Source organism: Pipistrellus hanaki (assembly GCF_964339955.1).
Source record: "Pipistrellus hanaki genome assembly, chromosome: 14".
NCBI lineage: Eukaryota > Metazoa > Chordata > Mammalia > Chiroptera > Vespertilionidae > Pipistrellus > Pipistrellus hanaki.
This window is the reverse complement of record NC_140516.1, coordinates 39,365,317-39,383,247: the sequence shown is the minus strand read 5'-3', so window position 1 is coordinate 39,383,247 and position 17,931 is coordinate 39,365,317. Positions and strand designations below refer to the sequence as shown.

General features: G+C 43.4%; 1 protein-coding gene across 8 annotated transcripts in view; it reads right to left on the bottom strand.

The window, feature by feature from the left end:
* Window positions 1–17,931, bottom strand: part of GBF1 (golgi brefeldin A resistant guanine nucleotide exchange factor 1) — a 110,528-nt gene that overhangs the window by 14,390 nt on the left and 78,207 nt on the right. For 2 of the 8 annotated variants that reach the window (XM_084903827.1, XM_084903829.1), the window contains exons 5-17: window positions 12,634–12,752; window positions 11,992–12,100; window positions 11,423–11,483; window positions 10,148–10,202; window positions 5,714–5,861; window positions 4,984–5,207; window positions 4,287–4,455; window positions 3,440–3,651; window positions 3,017–3,115; window positions 2,126–2,320; window positions 1,711–1,900; window positions 1,003–1,143; window positions 598–686 (exon numbers count right to left, since the gene is read on the bottom strand). In XM_084903827.1, the coding sequence (XP_084759953.1) occupies window positions 598–686; window positions 1,003–1,143; window positions 1,711–1,900; window positions 2,126–2,320; window positions 3,017–3,115; window positions 3,440–3,651; window positions 4,287–4,455; window positions 4,984–5,207; window positions 5,714–5,861; window positions 10,148–10,202; window positions 11,423–11,483; window positions 11,992–12,100; window positions 12,634–12,752 (1,811 nt within the window). Of the gene's footprint in view, window positions 1–597; window positions 687–1,002; window positions 1,144–1,710; window positions 1,901–2,125; window positions 2,321–3,016; window positions 3,116–3,439; window positions 3,652–4,286; window positions 4,456–4,983; window positions 5,208–5,713; window positions 5,862–9,341; window positions 9,441–10,147; window positions 10,203–11,422; window positions 11,484–11,991; window positions 12,101–12,633; window positions 12,753–17,931 lie in introns of all 8 variants that reach the window. The other 6 variants (XM_084903830.1, XM_084903833.1, XM_084903828.1 and 3 more) reach the window with 4 other exon arrangements.

Below are 17,931 nucleotides of genomic sequence, written 5' to 3'. Positions count from 1 at the left end.
ACTCTAGTTTTACAGCCATCCCTGGAATCTGTTTATGGGCAGCATCTTGTTTATGGACTCCCTTGGTTTCCCTGTCTTTGATTTTCTAGCCCTGGGGTTTCAAGGAAAAGGTGAATTAACTGTGAAAACTTAATCTTTAGTCTTTTTGCAATCAAGGGCACACAAAAATCAAAGTCATTTAGGCTACCAATAAGAGGAAGAAAGGGTTAAACAGAAGGTTTTCTTTGTTTTAAGAAAACCAAAACAACACAGTTATATGAACTTTACTAAAGCACCAGGATTAATTTCAACTTCCCTTTATTGCCAATCATCATCCCAGAGCTCAGATGACCAGAGCAATAATCTTCAGGGACCCACATGATATCAGCTATCAGGGCTCTTGTGACCACCAGGAACACTTGGCTCTCAGAACAGCAATTGTCCAGGGTAGGCATAACTAACCACATGGCTTTGGAGTAAGGGAAGGACTTCAAAGGAAACTGGGGAAGTTGTACAATGAGCTGCTAGACTGTCCCTCATCCTCTGGGATAGAAACCCTACAAAGAACACTCAGACAGAAGTGGGTAGAGGCTGGGCTCTGGATACATCTGTTTGTACCTTCTTTTTGTTTTTAATTTCAATCAGTTCCCGTGGATCTGGCAGGAGACAGGAAAATCGAGGCGGCTTTCGGGTAAATGTTTTGTCAGCTAGGAATGGGAGGAAGAGAGAGAAAAACCCATTAAGACATCTTTTACCAGGAAGTGACTTTTGGAAATTGCTGATATATTCTACAGTGAAAAAGAATGCTTCAGACATTTTCTTGTCCTCATCCATTTTCCACTTCCTTAGAGGTTCTATCTTCTAGGATTCCATATGTCTTCTTTCCTCTCTCTGGCTTTGAAGGCATAGTGAAAGGTTAAGGTTCACTCAAGTACTACCCTAGGGTGTCTCTGTCCCCCCACCTCTGCTCTCCACCAGGCCCCCAGTTAATGGGGCTTAGGATTACAGACACCCAGTACCCACCCCCAGAATCACCAGCTTCCTCCAGATCATTGCATCCTGGCTTTCCATGTTCTGCTGGCAGCCGCCCTCCACCTGGAAGATGCAGGTCTAGGATGTCTGAGGCCATGCCTACAGCTTTCCCATCGCTGGCTGCTCTCTCAGCTGGTAAGAGAGAAGAAGATAAGTGAACTTATGGAGTAAGTAAAGCTGCAAGAGAAGTTGAGTCCCTGGCCAAGGAGACCTGCATTCTCCCTCATAGGTTGCCAGTCTTGAACAGGACAAACCCAAGCTCAAACAAACAGTCACTGTCCCAGGTCAGCCACGCATTAGATTATAGAATTTAATAAAGAAATTACCCAGTCACTTTCCTTGATCTTCTGCAACCTTAATCTCAAGGGGAAGTTTGAGAAGATTCATTAGAGTGGAAGGAGATACTAGGGGTGAGGGAAGGGAGGACCTGGAACTTTTAGGGACAGAAGTCCTATATCCTTTCATCTATATTTTCTTTTCTCTCCATAAATAATTCTTTAAAAAAGCCAAAGTGTGGAGGAGAAGAAAGGGTAAAGTCTGTTAATCTGCTTTGTGGCCTGTGATTCAAACCACCAAACCTCAAAAACAAATAAGTGGGAGTACCCCAGAGGAAGTGATATAAGAGCAGGAAAAAAATTTAGAGTGGAGAAGAGATAAGCATAGAACCCTGAGATCCTCAAAGTAAGAAATGCCTCTTACTATTGCTAACTTCTCGGGTGCCGTCTACTGCCTCATAGCTGGGTCTGGCAGCTTCTTTCTTCTCTTGCTGGGTAAGGCTGTTGAGGACTTTAGCCTGGCAGTGGGCTTCAGTGCTGTCAATCACTGTCAACAGGGCATCAAGAGACAGTAGATGTGTTGTATAAAGCTGACCAGACACAGGAAAGGCATTCTGGAAAGTAAATAGATCCAGTAGACTTGAGCTTAGAATACTTTAAACTTAACTGATTCTTTTCCAAAATCCCCAACTTCCTATAACTTCTATACTGAAATGCATTTCTTCTTCCTGTTCCCCAATTCTCAAATGTTTCCCTCCCTGTATGTACTTTCTTACTACCACCAAAGAGATTTCCTTAATATAGCCTTCTTCCTAGCAGCCAGTGATAATGCTCAGCACCTTGGACAGCAGCTTGGTGAGGTCTTCAAAGAGGTTGGAACAGTAGTAGTCACAATCATAGTTGATATAGAGCTCAGTGACAAAGCTGGGGATGTGCCAGAGCTGCACAATGGCTTCCAGTGCCATCTCCTTCATCTCATAAGGCATCTTGGGGTTCTCCATAGTAATGATCTCCATGAGCTTTTTGATGTACATCTGGCAATAAACCATTAATTGCCATTTGGGTGGGGAAAGAATTCAAAATAGGAAGAAAAAAAATTGAACAAAATTGTCAAAAGGCATGCATTAAGAGACACTTATATAGTAAACACACAATACAGTGTACAGATGATGTGTTGTCAATTGTACACCTGAAACCTGTATAATTTTGTTAACCAGTATTACCCTAATACATTAAATAAAAAGACCCCTAAAAATAGATACTTATAAATATTCCATCCCTAAATACATCCCCTCTTTGGCCTTCTGTTGGGTGGATAAGGCCTGGTTCTCTATCTCATGCCTGATCCAAATCAAGTTACCTGTTGCCATTTTAATTCTATGTGAGCCTGACATGGTCCTATTTAGAGTTCCTTTTTGCAATTTAGTGGCTAAGTCAGCGTGACTTACCTGACTGTGTTGCAGAGGAGCTGCTAGGCAGAAGGGTATATCAACTCATGGTGAGGTTACCTACTAGTGCTCATATTTGGTTTCTCCCATTTTTTAGCCAGCCAATTTTCTCTAGGTTCTTTTTGATTTCTCTACTAAAGAGGCCAGCCAATAAACCAAACTAGACAGGCTAGAAGCATTCTCCTACAGAAGCCCCAAAATTTCACCCATGACAGTTAGCCGCACTGATGATGCCATACATGCATCTTACTACTTTTCGTCTTTCAAGGTTGAGAAACTCACCTCCAATTGGAACTTGAGGTGCTCCCTCATGCTCTCAAACAGTAGGAAGCATACCCGCAGAGAAGCAGCATAAAGGTTCATTCTCTCTATGCTGAGTAGCTGTAGATCAGAGTAGGGTAGGCATTAGTTTCTGAACCTGACTATGGTCCAACCAAGAGAAAAGCAGCAGAGAAAACAGTGAAGTTTTCAATAAGGTTGTGCTCTGAGGGGATTCTATATCTAGCCATTACTCTATTTCCCTTTGGCTACCAGAGTCCCCAGAAATTAACAGTCATCTTGACCATGATTACTGGCCAAATGGGGTGGGAGGTTCTTTTGTGGGTCCTATCATGAATCAGTCAAACCTCCCTGTGCTTCCCTACCCCATGAGAGACCTTGAAAAACAACCAGGAGCTCTGAGCCCCTCTAGAAATCCAGTCTTACCTGGAATAAGTTGCGGCACATATCATCCTTAATGAGGCCCAAGAGGGTTTGGCACTGGGCTATAGGGGCTGACTCAAGAGCCACTGTCAGCAAATGTAGTCCCATGTGGATCATAACCTCTGAGTTGTGTCGGTCATGTAGATTGGTGAGTGAGATGAGGAAGCGGAAGAGCTCTCGGATGCAGGGAAGACCATAGGGGACCAAAGCTGTACCTGGGAGAAGGCCAAGAGGGAAGTGGGACTCCCAAGAAACAACTGGCTTAATAGCTTGGCCTAGCTTGCCCTGCATTTTACAAGGTAATTTCAGATTAGTGACGCTCTTCAAGAAGAAAACAAAACAACTGTTTTCTTCTGTGGAAGTAAGGAGCCTATTTATTTACTGAAGGGAGTCAGAACTGATGATCCTACTTTTCTATTGAAAGTCCCAGTTTAGCTCAATTGATAGAGCACTGGCCTGCGAATTGAAGGGTCCTGGGTTCAATTCCCGTCAAGGGCACATGCTGGGGTTGTGGACTTGATCTCCAGTAGGGGGGCATGCAGGAGGCAACCAATCAATGATTCTCTCTCATCAATCATGTCTCTATCTCTCTCTCCCTCTCCCTTTCTCTCTAAAATCAATAAACATATTTAAAAAAAAAGCCTCAAGCTTTCTATTCTTCCCTCTCATTTCTTATTGTCCACCAAGTTAGGGAAGGGCTCCATCCATGCCAATAGCCCTCTGACTTGATTCCATTTCCTGACTAGAGCTTGAACTAGCAGATGCTACATGTCCAAGACAATCTAGGCTCAGGCAGCTTAGTGGATTGGATGGGGAGGTGAACAGGCAGAGCCTACCTAAGTGTACTCACCTTCTTTCTGGGAGGACTGTGTAAAGCGCACACCTCGGGGATTGACGTAATCCATGTCATGTACAGAGGCAGAATCAGAGTGGTCAACAGGGGATGTGCATTCTTCTAACACTTCAGGGATAGATTCCACGGATGCTGACTGAGGCTTTTCCACATGGGCCCCTTCCTTCTATGACCAGTAGCAGGGGGATATAGAAGAGGGATGAGACAAGAGCAACTTGGAATGACTTTCCTGAAATATCTGTCCTCCAAGTGTGTCTAATGGATTGCAGGTGTAGGGCCAGCTCAGTGGGCTATGAATCAATGGAAGGAATATGATGGACTCAGAAAACATGTCCTGAGGCATCACTGACCTATAAGGATTCGAACCCTAGAAGCAATAGAGGCTCTTATAGGCTTGAGATTTAGATCATTATCTTCATTCTTATAATCATTATTATCATTCTCTCCAGGCAGCTCCCTCACCTTTGCCAAGTACTTCCTATCTATATGCATAACTTGATAAATCCCATGAGCTAACTCTCACAGTGAGTCATATCGTAGGTTTTCTATGCAGCACAGCTAATTGTAGGAAATGGGGAAGAACCCACCCTACCCCAACTATCTTTTTAGCCAAGGCCTGGATAAAGGATCTAAAGGATCAAACTAATGTCCACAGTGGAAGACTGGAGGGGGCCTTTAGAAATGAAAGCCATACCTGGGAGTCAGGCTGCTCAGGAACCCCTAGCTCATTGCTGCCAGGCTCTGTAGCTGTGCTGTACCCTGAAGAGCCAGGTTGCTCCAGGTCAGTGAGGTCCTCCTTAGAAGTGGTCTGGGAGGAGAACTCCAGGCCACTGTCTGTAGAGGGGCTGACCACTGCCGAGGCAGCTTCTGAACTTGCAGAGGAGATGGGAGTGGGCACATCAATGAAGGGCATGCCACCTGCCAAGCAAAGTAAGTGAGGCTTAAAGAAGAGAGACTTTGTGGGAAACATATAGCCTTTATGGTACCAGAACTGTTTCTACACTGCATACTAATCTCTGTATACACTAGTCTCTACAGTAGTCAGAGTTCCCCTGGAAGGAGAACAAACTTAAGTCACTGCAGAATTTCTAAATGGTCACTGTTCTTGACCTGGAGTTTCCCATTTTTGCTCTCAGCAGAAATAAACCAAAGCCCTTCAGTTGGCTGGTCTTCAATGTCAAAATCCCTGAGAGAGAGCCCTGCTGGTTTTGCTCAGTGATTAGAGTGTCAGCCCACAGATCAAAGGGTCGTGGATTCAATTCCCAGTCAAGGGTACATACCTTGGTTGGATCCCTGGTCCAGGTCCAGGTGGGTATGGGAGGCACCTGGTTCTCTATACCAGTTGATGTTTTTCTCTCCACCCCACCCCCCACCTCCTCCCTCTCTCTCTATTTTAATCAGAAGCAGCAACCCAGGGCACTCACCAGTGAAATTAGAGGATAAGGTGGTTCCATTGGAGATGGGTAGCTCTGAACCTGGTATAACTTTGGTCATATGGCGTGGGGGCCGGGGGGATCTCTTCTGTTTTTTCCACTTGGATGAATCACTCATGCCTCCTGCTCTCATTTTCAGCTGGAAATATCACACCTCATCAGCACTGGTATTCAAACTAAAACTTTATCCCTAAAATCTCCATTCTCTTGGTTCTACTTGTCTTCAGAAAAAGCCTATAACCTGTATCTGTTCCAAAGGAAGAATCTAGACCAGTGGTTGGCAAACTGCGGCTCGCAAGGCACATGTGGCTCTTTGGCCCCTTGAGTGTGGCTCTTCCACAAAATACCACGTGCAGGCGCACACATACAGTGCGATTGAAACTTTGTGGCCCATGCACAAGTGTCTTCAGCTCTTAAAAGAAATTTCAATCGTTGTACTGTTGATATTTGGCTCTGTTGACTAATGAGTGCCGACCACTGATCTAGACCATCAGAGTACATTCCTGCTTCTCTAACCTGGCTTCTACACTGGGCACTTTACAAGTGACCCTGACAGCCTCCTCATGGAAGGTTACATTCTGTTTTTAGGTTGGTCTATGATGGGGCGCAGCTCTCACACATCACTTGCTTCCCTGAGTCCTGGGTGGCAATTCTGAGAACTAGATGGTGTTCAAACCACCTGCAGGAAGAGTAAGGGGAGGGACTCTTTTACCTGGAGCTTTAGTTCTAAAGATCCTAGACTCTTGGGCTTTCCTCCTTAACTACCTGCAGAAGTTGCCTATTCCTAGTTCTTATCCAATTATGAGAGCCTATTCCTTCCCAGCCATACCCTTAGCTTTTCTATTGCTTCATGAACTGGGCCATACCCCTCACTGTCTGGAATTTCTGCATCAAACTGGTCAAAGGCTCATTCCTTGGAGTTAAGAAGGAGGAGCAGCTCAATTGGTTTGTGGAATTAAGGATTCTCTGCTACTCCCAATTTTTATATATCAACTAGAGGCCTGGTGCATGAAATTTGTGCACTAGGAGGAGGGGGTCGGTCCTCAGCCTGGCCTGTGCTCTCTCACAGTCTGGGAGCCCTTGGGAGATATCTGACTGATGGTTTAGGCCCGCTCCCCAGGAGGCTCCTGCCATCGCAGCTGCACTCGCCAGCCATGAGCCTGGCTTCTGGCTGAGCGGCACTCCCTCTGCACTGACCACCAGGGAGCAACTCCTGCGTTAAGCATCTGCGCCCCCCCCTCACGCCCCCTGTGGCCATTGCACATCATAACAACCGGCTGTTCCACTATTCAGTTAATTTGCATATTAGCCTTTTATTATATAGGATTACTATATAGGATGAGATCTCCTGTCCTTCTCACTGTGGGATCTTTCTAAATGCAATTTTATATTTTCAGATGGTAAGGCTACTGATTTTTTAGACTCTTGCTCCATTCCATTTCTCTCTCTCTTGCTGTATTTCTATTCTTCATATAGCTTCCTTTTAGTCACAAAGAAAATCTCTATCATCTATTGACTATTCTAGAATATAAATTTTTATGCATTTTCTCCACCCTAAGTTCTCGGTGACTTTGTTTAGGCCCATTTTGTTTTCCTAGTCCAAATGCCTCCTCAGTTTTGAAACCAGTTCCTCTACAGAGTTACACCAAACTATTCCTAGGCTGATGGACCATTCCTGGATGGGGCAACAGCAATTCTCTTCCGAGAACCATCAGAATGAGTCTAAAGATAGTAGAGGTACATTTCCTCCCTGACTCTTTCTAAAAGCTGAATATACCTTTATTATTCTTGGCCTGTTCAATTCCTATTGATATTTGGGAATAGGCTCTCTTCCTCAACTTCTCCCAAGTTCTCCAGAACCTGGATAACTTTTGATTCCTTACTTAGAAACTATTTAATTCTTCCTTCCCTAGCCATTGCTTCACCCATAAATAAGAGAAGTCTAGGAGCTGAGCTCTGCCCTTAGCTTTTAGTAACATAGCATTAGCCTTGCACGGTCTCTTCCTGTCTATCCATCTCCAAAATGCCTGTAGTCCTATACCTAGAATGGAGCTTCAAGTACTCTGAGCACTGTGGCTAAGCAGGAAGTACGATACTCTCTCTAGTAACCATGGAGGCTCATTTGGGTCAAGTTCATGGAGGAAAAATGTCCTGGAGGTAAGAATCACCCCAACATAAAGACAGGTAAGAAGCACAAGAGATCAATGAGGGAAAGTAAGAACCTCCTGGCTTTGTTTGCAATTGTCACTGAGCTCTAAAAAATACTAACATCTGGATCTACTTTTATAAGATATCCTTTCTCTCCAGGCAGCTCCCTCTACCTATTTCAGGAACTCTAGGTAGTCCTACTTCCACAGAGAAGCCAGTCACTCATTAATATTCCTTCCCACACTAGGATCTTTCCTGTTTCCTTCTCTATCCTCAGCAAAGCTAGCTCCAATCTGATCATTTCAGTGAGTGTTCTCTGCCTCCTGGCTAGAGTAGGGACAAAGAGGCTGCCAATTCTCACAAATGTCTCAGCCCTTAAAAAGTACAGCCATGCTCCCTGTCCTAAGGTGCTAAGGCAGGGGGTGGGCAGTAGATGTTCATGGGACTCTCACCATCATATTCATATAACTCTATATTACCAAAGGACAGTATAAGCTTTACAAAGAAATGGTAGGTCCTAAATTAATAATCATGGCAAAATACTAGGTAGCCAATGAAGAGATCTGCAACTTGAGATTAGGCAAGCACACAAATGGAACTTGAGGTAATGCATGCAAAAAGAACATAGGCCTATGGACTCTCCAGCTAGGTACACACACACATACACACACACACACACACACACACACATTTCTTTTTATCTTCAGTGACCTGGATGTCCAAAACCATATTGCTAGCATGCCCACTATTGTGATAGATAGCTTAGACAGCACATACCTCCTTCCCCCCGCTCTTCCTCTTAAAGGAGGGATATGAATATTAGAGTAATCTTTAGCTTGGGCCTCTCCACTAAGCTCCCATCTTGACTTTTAAAGGATAGAGGGCATCTTTGCAGATCCCAAAGTTCTTCCAGTGTCCTGGGCTATCCTTGCACCTGGCTCTTTTCATCCATCTAGTCTTAAACCTTGGAAAGGCCTCTTTAATGGTAATAAAAAATAAATGAATAAAAGGCCCCAATAAGATGAACTACCATTTCCTTCCAAACCCAGTTCAGGTATCCAGCTAAGAGTCAAGGACTGTGCTTAAATTCTCTATACCAGCTGAGAGACAGAAAAAGAGTAGAAGAGGGAAGAGTTTTACTTGGAGGTCTCTCAGAGTTCCCCTAGAAATGGTAGATATTAAACATCCCCACAATATGTCAGCAGGATCCAAGCTCTCTGTCTAGGCTCACTATATGATACATCACCAGTTCAAGGATTCCTTCTGCCTCTAGGCAACTAGATGCCCAAGGAAAATTATCAATACTGCAAAGCTACCAACACATGCAACTCTTCCAAAGCCATGCTGTTTACTAGGGAGGGGTAAGTTGTGCTCTAAACAATGGAAATGGGAACCACATATTACGTATAAAAAATAAACATTTAAATAAATAAATATAAAGGGGGGAAAGGAGAGGGAGAGGGAGAGAGACCTTGAGGTTCTTAAAGAGTAGTACCCTCTCTAACTGGTTCAGGGCTTTGGTCTGCTCCCCACTATTTAGCTCCAGTTTGTTGAGGAGACATGGAGAAATCTGTGAAAGACAGGCAAACGAATGATTTAAACAGAGTGAAATAAACTCAGACACAAGCCAACAGGGCACAGGGCAGGAATGGGGATAGATGGCAAGGGAGAGGGGAAGGTCAGGTGCATGCATCAAACAGCCAAGGGTCATCTCCATGGACAGAACCTCTTAGGGCTGCAAGCAGAATCTTCATGAGAGGCCTGTGAAGTCCAGGACTTCCATTCAAGATAGAAAGAGGCCATTCTTCTGACCATCATTCTCTTCTACCAATTTGAGAACCTCCTGATCTGGAGTCAGGCTTGATTTATCTCATCATGACAAGCATGAGCCCAGTCTAATTTAGCATTAGAGTGAGATTTGGGGCATAGACTCTCTAGACCTTCTAACCTGCTGATAAGCCTGAACCCTAAGGGGATGGTAGGTCTTTCACCTCTACCAACATACATTTTTAGCCCAACCCGAAGAGCTTCATCCAGTTTTTTAGGAAGGACTGGCTCATCAGCTTATGTAGTAGGATCAACAAGATAAGCTGGAAAGAAAAGATTGGAAAGAGAGGTATCTGGGAAATAATACATTGCTCACTAAAGTTGTGATAGCTATTTCTAGCTTCCAAACAACTCTGTCTAGGCAAAAGCATGTTTTTGCTAAGCAAGGGTATCCCAGGAAAATCCCCATCCAGGGAGATCAAGGTTTGGATGAGGGACAGCAGGTCATACCTTCTTCATGTTGGTGCCCACATAGTTCTTGGGTTCTTCTTTAAATTGAGGTAACCTATAGTACAAAGAATCCCATGGACTGTCATTAGGCATAATAACAAATTTCCCCCTCCACGCCAGCCACAGACCAAAGGTGCTCTGGGACAGAGCATGCCTGTCTCTTAGGATAGCTAGGAAGGAAGCAAGCTATTTCACCCTTTTCAGAGCTTCATCAAAGAGCCATAGGATTTGGGGGATGTATGCTAATAGACACTTTCTAAAAAAGAAAGTAGACATCAGGGCAAAGTAACTAAGTGTGGAGCCTCTTTCATCCTCAAACTGACTCCTCCTGCTTCACTTGGCAAGTATTGCTGAAAACCACAAGATGGGGAGAGGGCATAGGATGAGATGTAAAAGGCAGGTTGAAGTTTTGAAACCAGGGAATTGGAGCCAGAGGAGTAAGAAACTCTTTAAAGCAGAGTCCAGGGGCAGATCTAGTCTGCAGATAATAAGGATTATTATTTATAGATCTGAGAGCAAAAAGAAGTCCTAGGAAGAGGCTTAAAAATTATTTTTTTAGAACAATTTTAGGTTCACAGCAAAATCAAGTAGAAGTTACATTGACTTTCTGTAAAACCCCTGTCTTCACATATGCATAACCTACCCTATTATCAATATGCCCTGGAGGGTGGGGAGGTTTTAAAGCCCTTGCCTCAGCTCTTCTCAAAGTTATTCTATTGAAAGGATGTACAGGAAACAGAAAGTGAGGCATAGTATGAAAAGGCCTCCTAGGACCTAAGTTGAAGGCCTTGACTAAGATAATCAATAGTCTTGGTTTGCCTAAGACTGAGGGATTTGTGGGCATGTGGGACTTTCAATGCTAAAACTGGGATAAACTGGGAAAACCAGGACCATTGGTCATGCTGGCCTGAGTTCTCACAGAAATGGGGCTGAGCTCTAGGAGCTCAGCAACCTGTTCTAGGCTCCCTTGACTTTGGCTTCCTCTCTGGGTTCTCTTTCCCAGCTGCTACCCATATACAGACACAAGTTTGGGAAGCAGAATGAGGTCTGTTAGCCTAGATCAAATAACCCTCTGCCTCCTCCTGAGGCCAATCCAGTTCCCTCCTCCTTCTCCCTAGATTGGTAACCTTGGGCGCAGAGAAGTACCCCCATCCATAATCCCATTGGCCTCTGATGTGGCTGTAGGACTGGCCAGGTCCCTGAAGTGACTGTGTAGAAGCAGGCAGGCTCAAGAGGCCTGAGCAGCAGGGCTGAAGCAAACAGCAGCAGGTTTACCTTGTGAAGAGCAGCTGCACCATGTCTACGAGAGTGTGCTCTGCGGATTTTCTCAATAACTCTGCACAGGCAAAAACAAATAACACAGGTGTCATTACTTGCCGTGCTATTATCAGGAGGCTTCTCAGAGCAGACTCCCCTCCAAACCTTGTTTACCAAGGATTATGCCAAACTTATTAAAACCAGCTCCATCCAGCTCAGGCCGGCAGCCATAACTTCACTGGCCCACTAGGTGGCATTACTGAGTCGGAAAAAAAGGGGTGCAATGATTGTGTTCTTGGGGATCTTGGCTGGTGTCAATCCCAGAAATCTCTGGGGAGGGAGATTTGGTGGCTGGCCTGAGTTAGTCAGGGATCTATTCTAATTCTTGCTCTGGTACATTGGGCTAAGTTCTCTATTCTAACTGCAAAACAGTCAAGTACAGAGAGAATTCTAGACTCCTATGGTCCACAAGGTAGGTGATAGAGAAATCCTAAGTTTTCCACCTCTCAGGATTCAGGGATAGCATCCTGTATTCATACTCACAATAGCCCTAGGGAAGGTGAAGGGCCCAATATTCAAGCACCTACCACTGAGCCTCATTTCAAAGCAGATCCGGAAGCAAGATTGCATAATTTCACAAACAGATTCATTGGTTAAGTGGGCACCCACAGGGGTCAGCAAGAGAGTCCGCAAAACCTACAAGGAAAAAGAGGAGATACAGTGATAAACAAGGCAGGCAAGATGAAGGGTGTACCTGAGGGGAAAGAAGCTACCTCTTGTTCCTCTAGTCTCCTATGGAAGCCCTCGGAGTGAGAAAGAGAGGTTTGCAAGAATGCTGATCTTGCTTCAGTTTGGCAGTGGGGTCTCCCAGAATCTTGTCTTGGGAACTGTGTCTTTACTCTGTATGACCCTGACATAGTTCAGAGCTCTTTCCAGGCCTAGCCTGCAAGCTCAACAGATGGATGGCACAGATACAGGCTGCCAGAGATACAAGTGTATTAAGGGCTTCTGGTATTTGATATCAATTCATTTAAAGCTTTTAATTATTTTCCTTAGAAAAAGCTTTTACCTTGGGTACCTGAGCTGCTTGTTTGGAAACAAAGTAGCTCCCTAAGCCCCAGTGGAGTCAAAACCCAGCTTCCTGCTGCCGGCAGACTGGCAGACTGGGGTAATAGAGCCAATGGCATCAGCTCCTGGCCATTAGCCTAACGCTCTTCCCCTCCATTTACCTGAAGGATTTTCATCAGGACAACCTCATCGCTGGCAGGATCCGTGCCCACAAAACGGGCGTGGGTGACAGCATCTGCCATATTCTCCATGCCCTCTGCTGTGCCCTCATGAGTGGGATCTGTCCAATGAAAAAGGAAAGACTAAATGATGTGGAACTTCGGTTTTCTCCTCTTCAGTTCCTTAATTCATGGTTCCTTGGGCTACCTGAGAATTTTAGCCTATAAACGACTTTAACAAGCTCCTCAGCACAAACTCCACTGTGTAAAACAGTGATTCTCAAACTTAAGCATATGTCAAATCATTTGGAGGGCTTGTTAAAAATATAAATTGCTGGGCTCACTCTCAGAATTTTTGATATAGCAGGTCTAGAGGGAGGCCAGAGGATTTGTTACTAACAAGATCCCAGGTGATGTTAACACCGCTGCTTGGTGTAAAGCTACTAATTTCACAGAAAAAGGGACAGGAAATATGAATTTTTGGCCCAGAATAAAGGCCGAATAGGGTAAAATCTTTAAATGCCAAAGTTGCAGCCTTTCTTTCTTCATGTGTTTTCTTTCCATTCATCCCTCTCTAGTTGCTTTTGGAATTTCGTGTTCAGATGCCACTGAGAAGGGAAGTAGGGGAGGAAATGGACAGTCACTGCCACTAATACTCATATCTGGGTGCCACATTACAGCAAATCACATACTTCTTCCTGATTTCATTTTGTTCTTAATACAATATGACACAGAGCAAGAATCCTGTTACCAGCTTAACTAAACAGGCATTAGGAGAGAAAATGGACAAACTAAACAGGACTGAGAGGTGGCTACTGGGGAGTTAGAGGGAGAGAGAATTTCTTTTTTTTTTTTTTAATATATATTTTATTGCTTTTTTACAGAGAGGAAGGGAGAGAGATAGAGAGCTAGAATCGTCGATGAGAGAGAAACATCGACCAGCTGCCTCTTGCACACCCCCTACCGGGGATGTGCCTGCAACCAATGTATATGCTCTTGACCGGAATCGAACCTGGGACCTTTTAGTCCGCAGACCAACGCTCTACCACTGAGCCAAACTGGTTTCAGCAAGAATTTCAATTGTAAATAAGATAAGGGGAAAAGCTAGAGGTCAGACAATCAGCAACATGCTGGAAGCTAACACAAATGTTGCCAAGGGGAAATTTCTGTTCCTTTCATGTGTTAAGTGTCCACTAGAAGTAGCCAAAGAAGTGGCCTCCCCCCAGGTCTATAAGGGTCCTGAGAACTATCTGGATTGTCCTTGAATGGGAGGATAAGTAGGAAAAAAAGGGGTAGGGACATGAAAAAATTTTGCAACTGACAGAAAAGTTGCTCTAGAGGTAGCATGATGTAATTCATGAGCACCTTTTAATTTTAAGTGGTAGGAATTGTAAGAAATATTTATCATTTTCTCTATCCTGTTCTCTGAAATTATCAGAGTTCTTGAGCCTAAAGCTAAGAAACCAGAACATTTCCCTTGCAACAATGAGCCAGAAGACTTTCATTGATTATAAGTGATTTTCATCTTTCTTTTCTGTCCTGGTTAGTCTCTGACACTTAGTCAGACTGTTTTTGTCCTACATACAACATGCCTTTACTCAGCATCAGGAGTGGCTACTTTAGAGGTCATGCAGAAGGAAGCCAATTTCATGATGATTTATATAGTATACTAGAGCCCAGTACACGAAATTCATGCGGAGAGGGTCCCCTCAGCTTGACCTGCACCCTCTCCAATCTAGGATCCCTCTCACAATCTGGGATTGCTGGCTCCTAATGACTCACCTGCCTGCCAGCCTGCTTGCCCCAACCACTTCTGCCTGCCAGCCTGATCACCCCCTAACCACTCCCCTCCCGGCCCAATCGCTCCCAACTGCCCTCCCCTGCCAGCCTGATTGCCCACAACTGCCCTCTCCTGCTTTGACCTGCCCCCTCTGCCAGGACCTGCCTCCTCTGTGCCAGGTTGGAGGTGAGGGACCTCCAGGCCTCACTGTGTGGAGCAGCTATCGGACCCCACCTCCGCTATACATGTGGCCATCTTGTGGTGACATTGTGCATGAGGGCACAAGGACCATCTAGGCTTTTAATAGTATAGATGGGGTAAACCAGCTCCTTCTATCACCTCAACTCTCCTTGTTTCTCCCAATCAACACAGAAAATCCAAAGGTATACCTTGACTTATTGTGTTTCATTTTATTTCACTTAACAGATGATGTTTTGTAGAAATTGAAGGCAAGACCCTCCACCAGCAACAATTATGATTTGCTTTATTGCAGTGGTCTGGAACGGTACCAACATATCTTTGAGGTATGCCTGTACACTCTAGGCAGTTGCCTAAATCCCCTCTCTCAGCCCTGCCAGACAGTCCTTTTTCAGGCCTCCAGGGACCTTTTTTTGAACACGAAATCCAAGTCCTTCTCAGTGTCGCATGGTGTTTCAGAGCTCAGTGAATGGCAGCCTTGCTCCCATCTCATAAGGCTTTTGGGGGCACATTTCTTCCCCTCCTTCAGAAATCTCCCTTATTCAAGAAGTTTAAGCTCTTTTTTTTAAAAAAATAAATACGTTTTTAATGATTTTAGAGAGAGGGTGAAGAGAGAAAGAGGGAGGAAGGGAGGGAGGGAGGAAGAGAGAGAGAGAGAGAGATAGAGATAGAGATAGAGAGAGAGAGAGAGAGAGAGAGAGAGAGAGAGAGAGAAACATCTATCAATCGGTTGCCTTTTGTATGCTCCAACTGGTGATCAAACCCACAAACCCACAACCCAGGCATGTGCCCTGACTGAAAATCAAACGGGCAGCTTTCCAGTGCACAGGATGCTGCTCAACCAACAGAGCCACTCTGGCCAGGCTATATGGATCTTTTTGTAGCCCTTATCCTCTGAGCCTGAATGAAGAAGTAAGAATGACAGGTCTTTAACTATAGTAGACATGGCCCACCAGTAAGGCAGGCAATCAATGGCACAAATTCTGGTCTGGCAGCTGTGTGGGGCCAAATAAAAGCCTGGTCCTTGAAGTAAGACCTAAAATAATCCTAGAAGTCTTGGGACACAGAATTGAGGGGGTAGTGTCGTCTAAAAAGGCAGCCTAAACAAAGGAGTGTTTGACTTGAAGTCACTTAGCAGACCTTGTGCTCCCCAGGACCCATTCCTTAGAATGTCCTTCCTTGGCCCCTCTGGAGCAGACTACAGAGAAATTTGCCAATTTCATCTACTTTGCCTTCTGGCTTTCATATACTCCTTCCTGCTCCTTTTCTCATGCCCACTGCAATCACCACCTCCAGCATTTTCTTTTCCCACCACAGGAAACTCCAATGACCAGCTGGCTTGAGGTCTCCAATGACCAGCTTGTCTGCCAAGTCCAGGAAGGGGAGAGAGTTACATCAACAGGAGAGCAGGGAAAAGACACAGAGAGCAGCTGCTGGAGGCTGTGAAGAGAGATGACCTGCAGGTGGTGCTCAGGACAAGGCTGGAAGTAGCTGGGCCTGATTTTTGCATAGGAAAAGTATAAAGCTAGGACTAGGGTGTCTGGAGATTCTGGTGTGCCTATTCAGAAAATAGCTGAGATCTTGACTATGCCAGCTAAGCAAATCCAACTTTCTTGAAAAGATAAACAAATTTTTTGGCCCTATATTGAAGGCCATTTTTCTTTCTGGCTAGCTTCACTCTGAGCTTCCTCTTTTCTTGTCTTCTTAGAAACAAAGATAGCAGCCTGTTTTCTATGTTTCTTACCCTTGCACATGGGCTATCAATAGGGGAAAAGGAATTCAGGATCCTGAGTGACAGACCAACTAAAAGGAATTCAAAAGAGACATCATAAACAAAATCAGAGATAAACAATAGACTGGATAAAATAATTGGGTGAAAATATTTGCAATACTGTGATAGACAATGGGTTAGTATCCCCACTAAATAAAAAACTCCTACAAACTGATAAGAAAAACAAAAAACAAGAAATAAAATGGAATAAATAAATAAAGAAAGAAAGAAAGAAAGAAAAACAAAAAACAACTCAATAAAATGATAGGCGAAGGAGAATAAATTCAAATGTTCACCTCAAGGAAATAAAAACAACAAAATACCAGTTTTCACCCATCAAATTAGCACAAATAAAGAATACTGATAATATTGAATGCTGGTGATAGGGTGGGGAAATGGAAACTCTCAAAAATTACTGTTGGAAGTGCAAATGCTGTAAGCTTTTGGTAAAGCAACCTGGTAGTACCTATGAAAATATAGTAAGCACGTGACCTTTTAATCCATAAATTTCAAGTATAGGAATCTATCATACAAAAGGAAAATTAATAGAATAGAATATATGAACAAAGATGCTTATTTCAGCATTTATAATGGCTCAAAATGGGAAACAATCTAAGTATTAAATATTAATCAATAAGATAATGACCAAATGGACTGAGTTATATCTATACTATGGAAAGTATATAGCTATCAAAAACACAAAATTTTTTTACTAGGGTTGAGAAGAAAATTTCTTTTTGGTGTGATGAAAAAGTTTAGGAAACAGATGGTGCTGATGGTTGCACAACATTGTGAATGTAATGATGCCACTTAATTATATACTTAAAATGATTTAAATGGCTAATTTTATATTATATGTTTTAAGACAATAAAAAAAGAATATATAAGCTTCAAATTAAAAAATTAATAGGTTCTAAAGATGTAATGTATAGCATGGTCACTATAGTTAACAAATACCATAACTAGCTAAGACAGATCCTAAAAGGTCTCATTAAAAGAAAAAAAAATTGCAACTATTAATATATGAGGTGACAGATTTTAACTACTCTGGTATTTATACATATATCAAATCATTATGCTGTACACCTTAAACTAATGCAATGTTATATGTCAATTATATCTCAATAAAACAGGGGGAAATTATATAATGTACATTTTTCAAAATCAATATTTTTTTCTTTTTTAAATATATTTTTATTGATTTCAGAAAGGAAGGGAGAGGGAGAGAGAAATAAAAACATCAATGATGAGAGAGAATCATTGATCAGCTGCCTCCTGCATGCCCCCTACTGGGGATGGAGCCCACACTCCAGGCATGTGCCCTTGACTGGAATCAAACCTGGTACCCTTCAGTCTGCAGGCTGACACTCTATCCACTGAGCCAAACTGGCTAGGGCAGTCAATACTATTTTTTTAAATAATATTTTAAAAATAGTCTATTTTTATTTTTAAAATTTTTTATTGCTTTTTAGAGAGAGTTAAAGAGAGAGGGATAGAGAAATAGAAATATCAATGATGAGAGAATCATCAATGGGCTGCCTCCTGCACACCC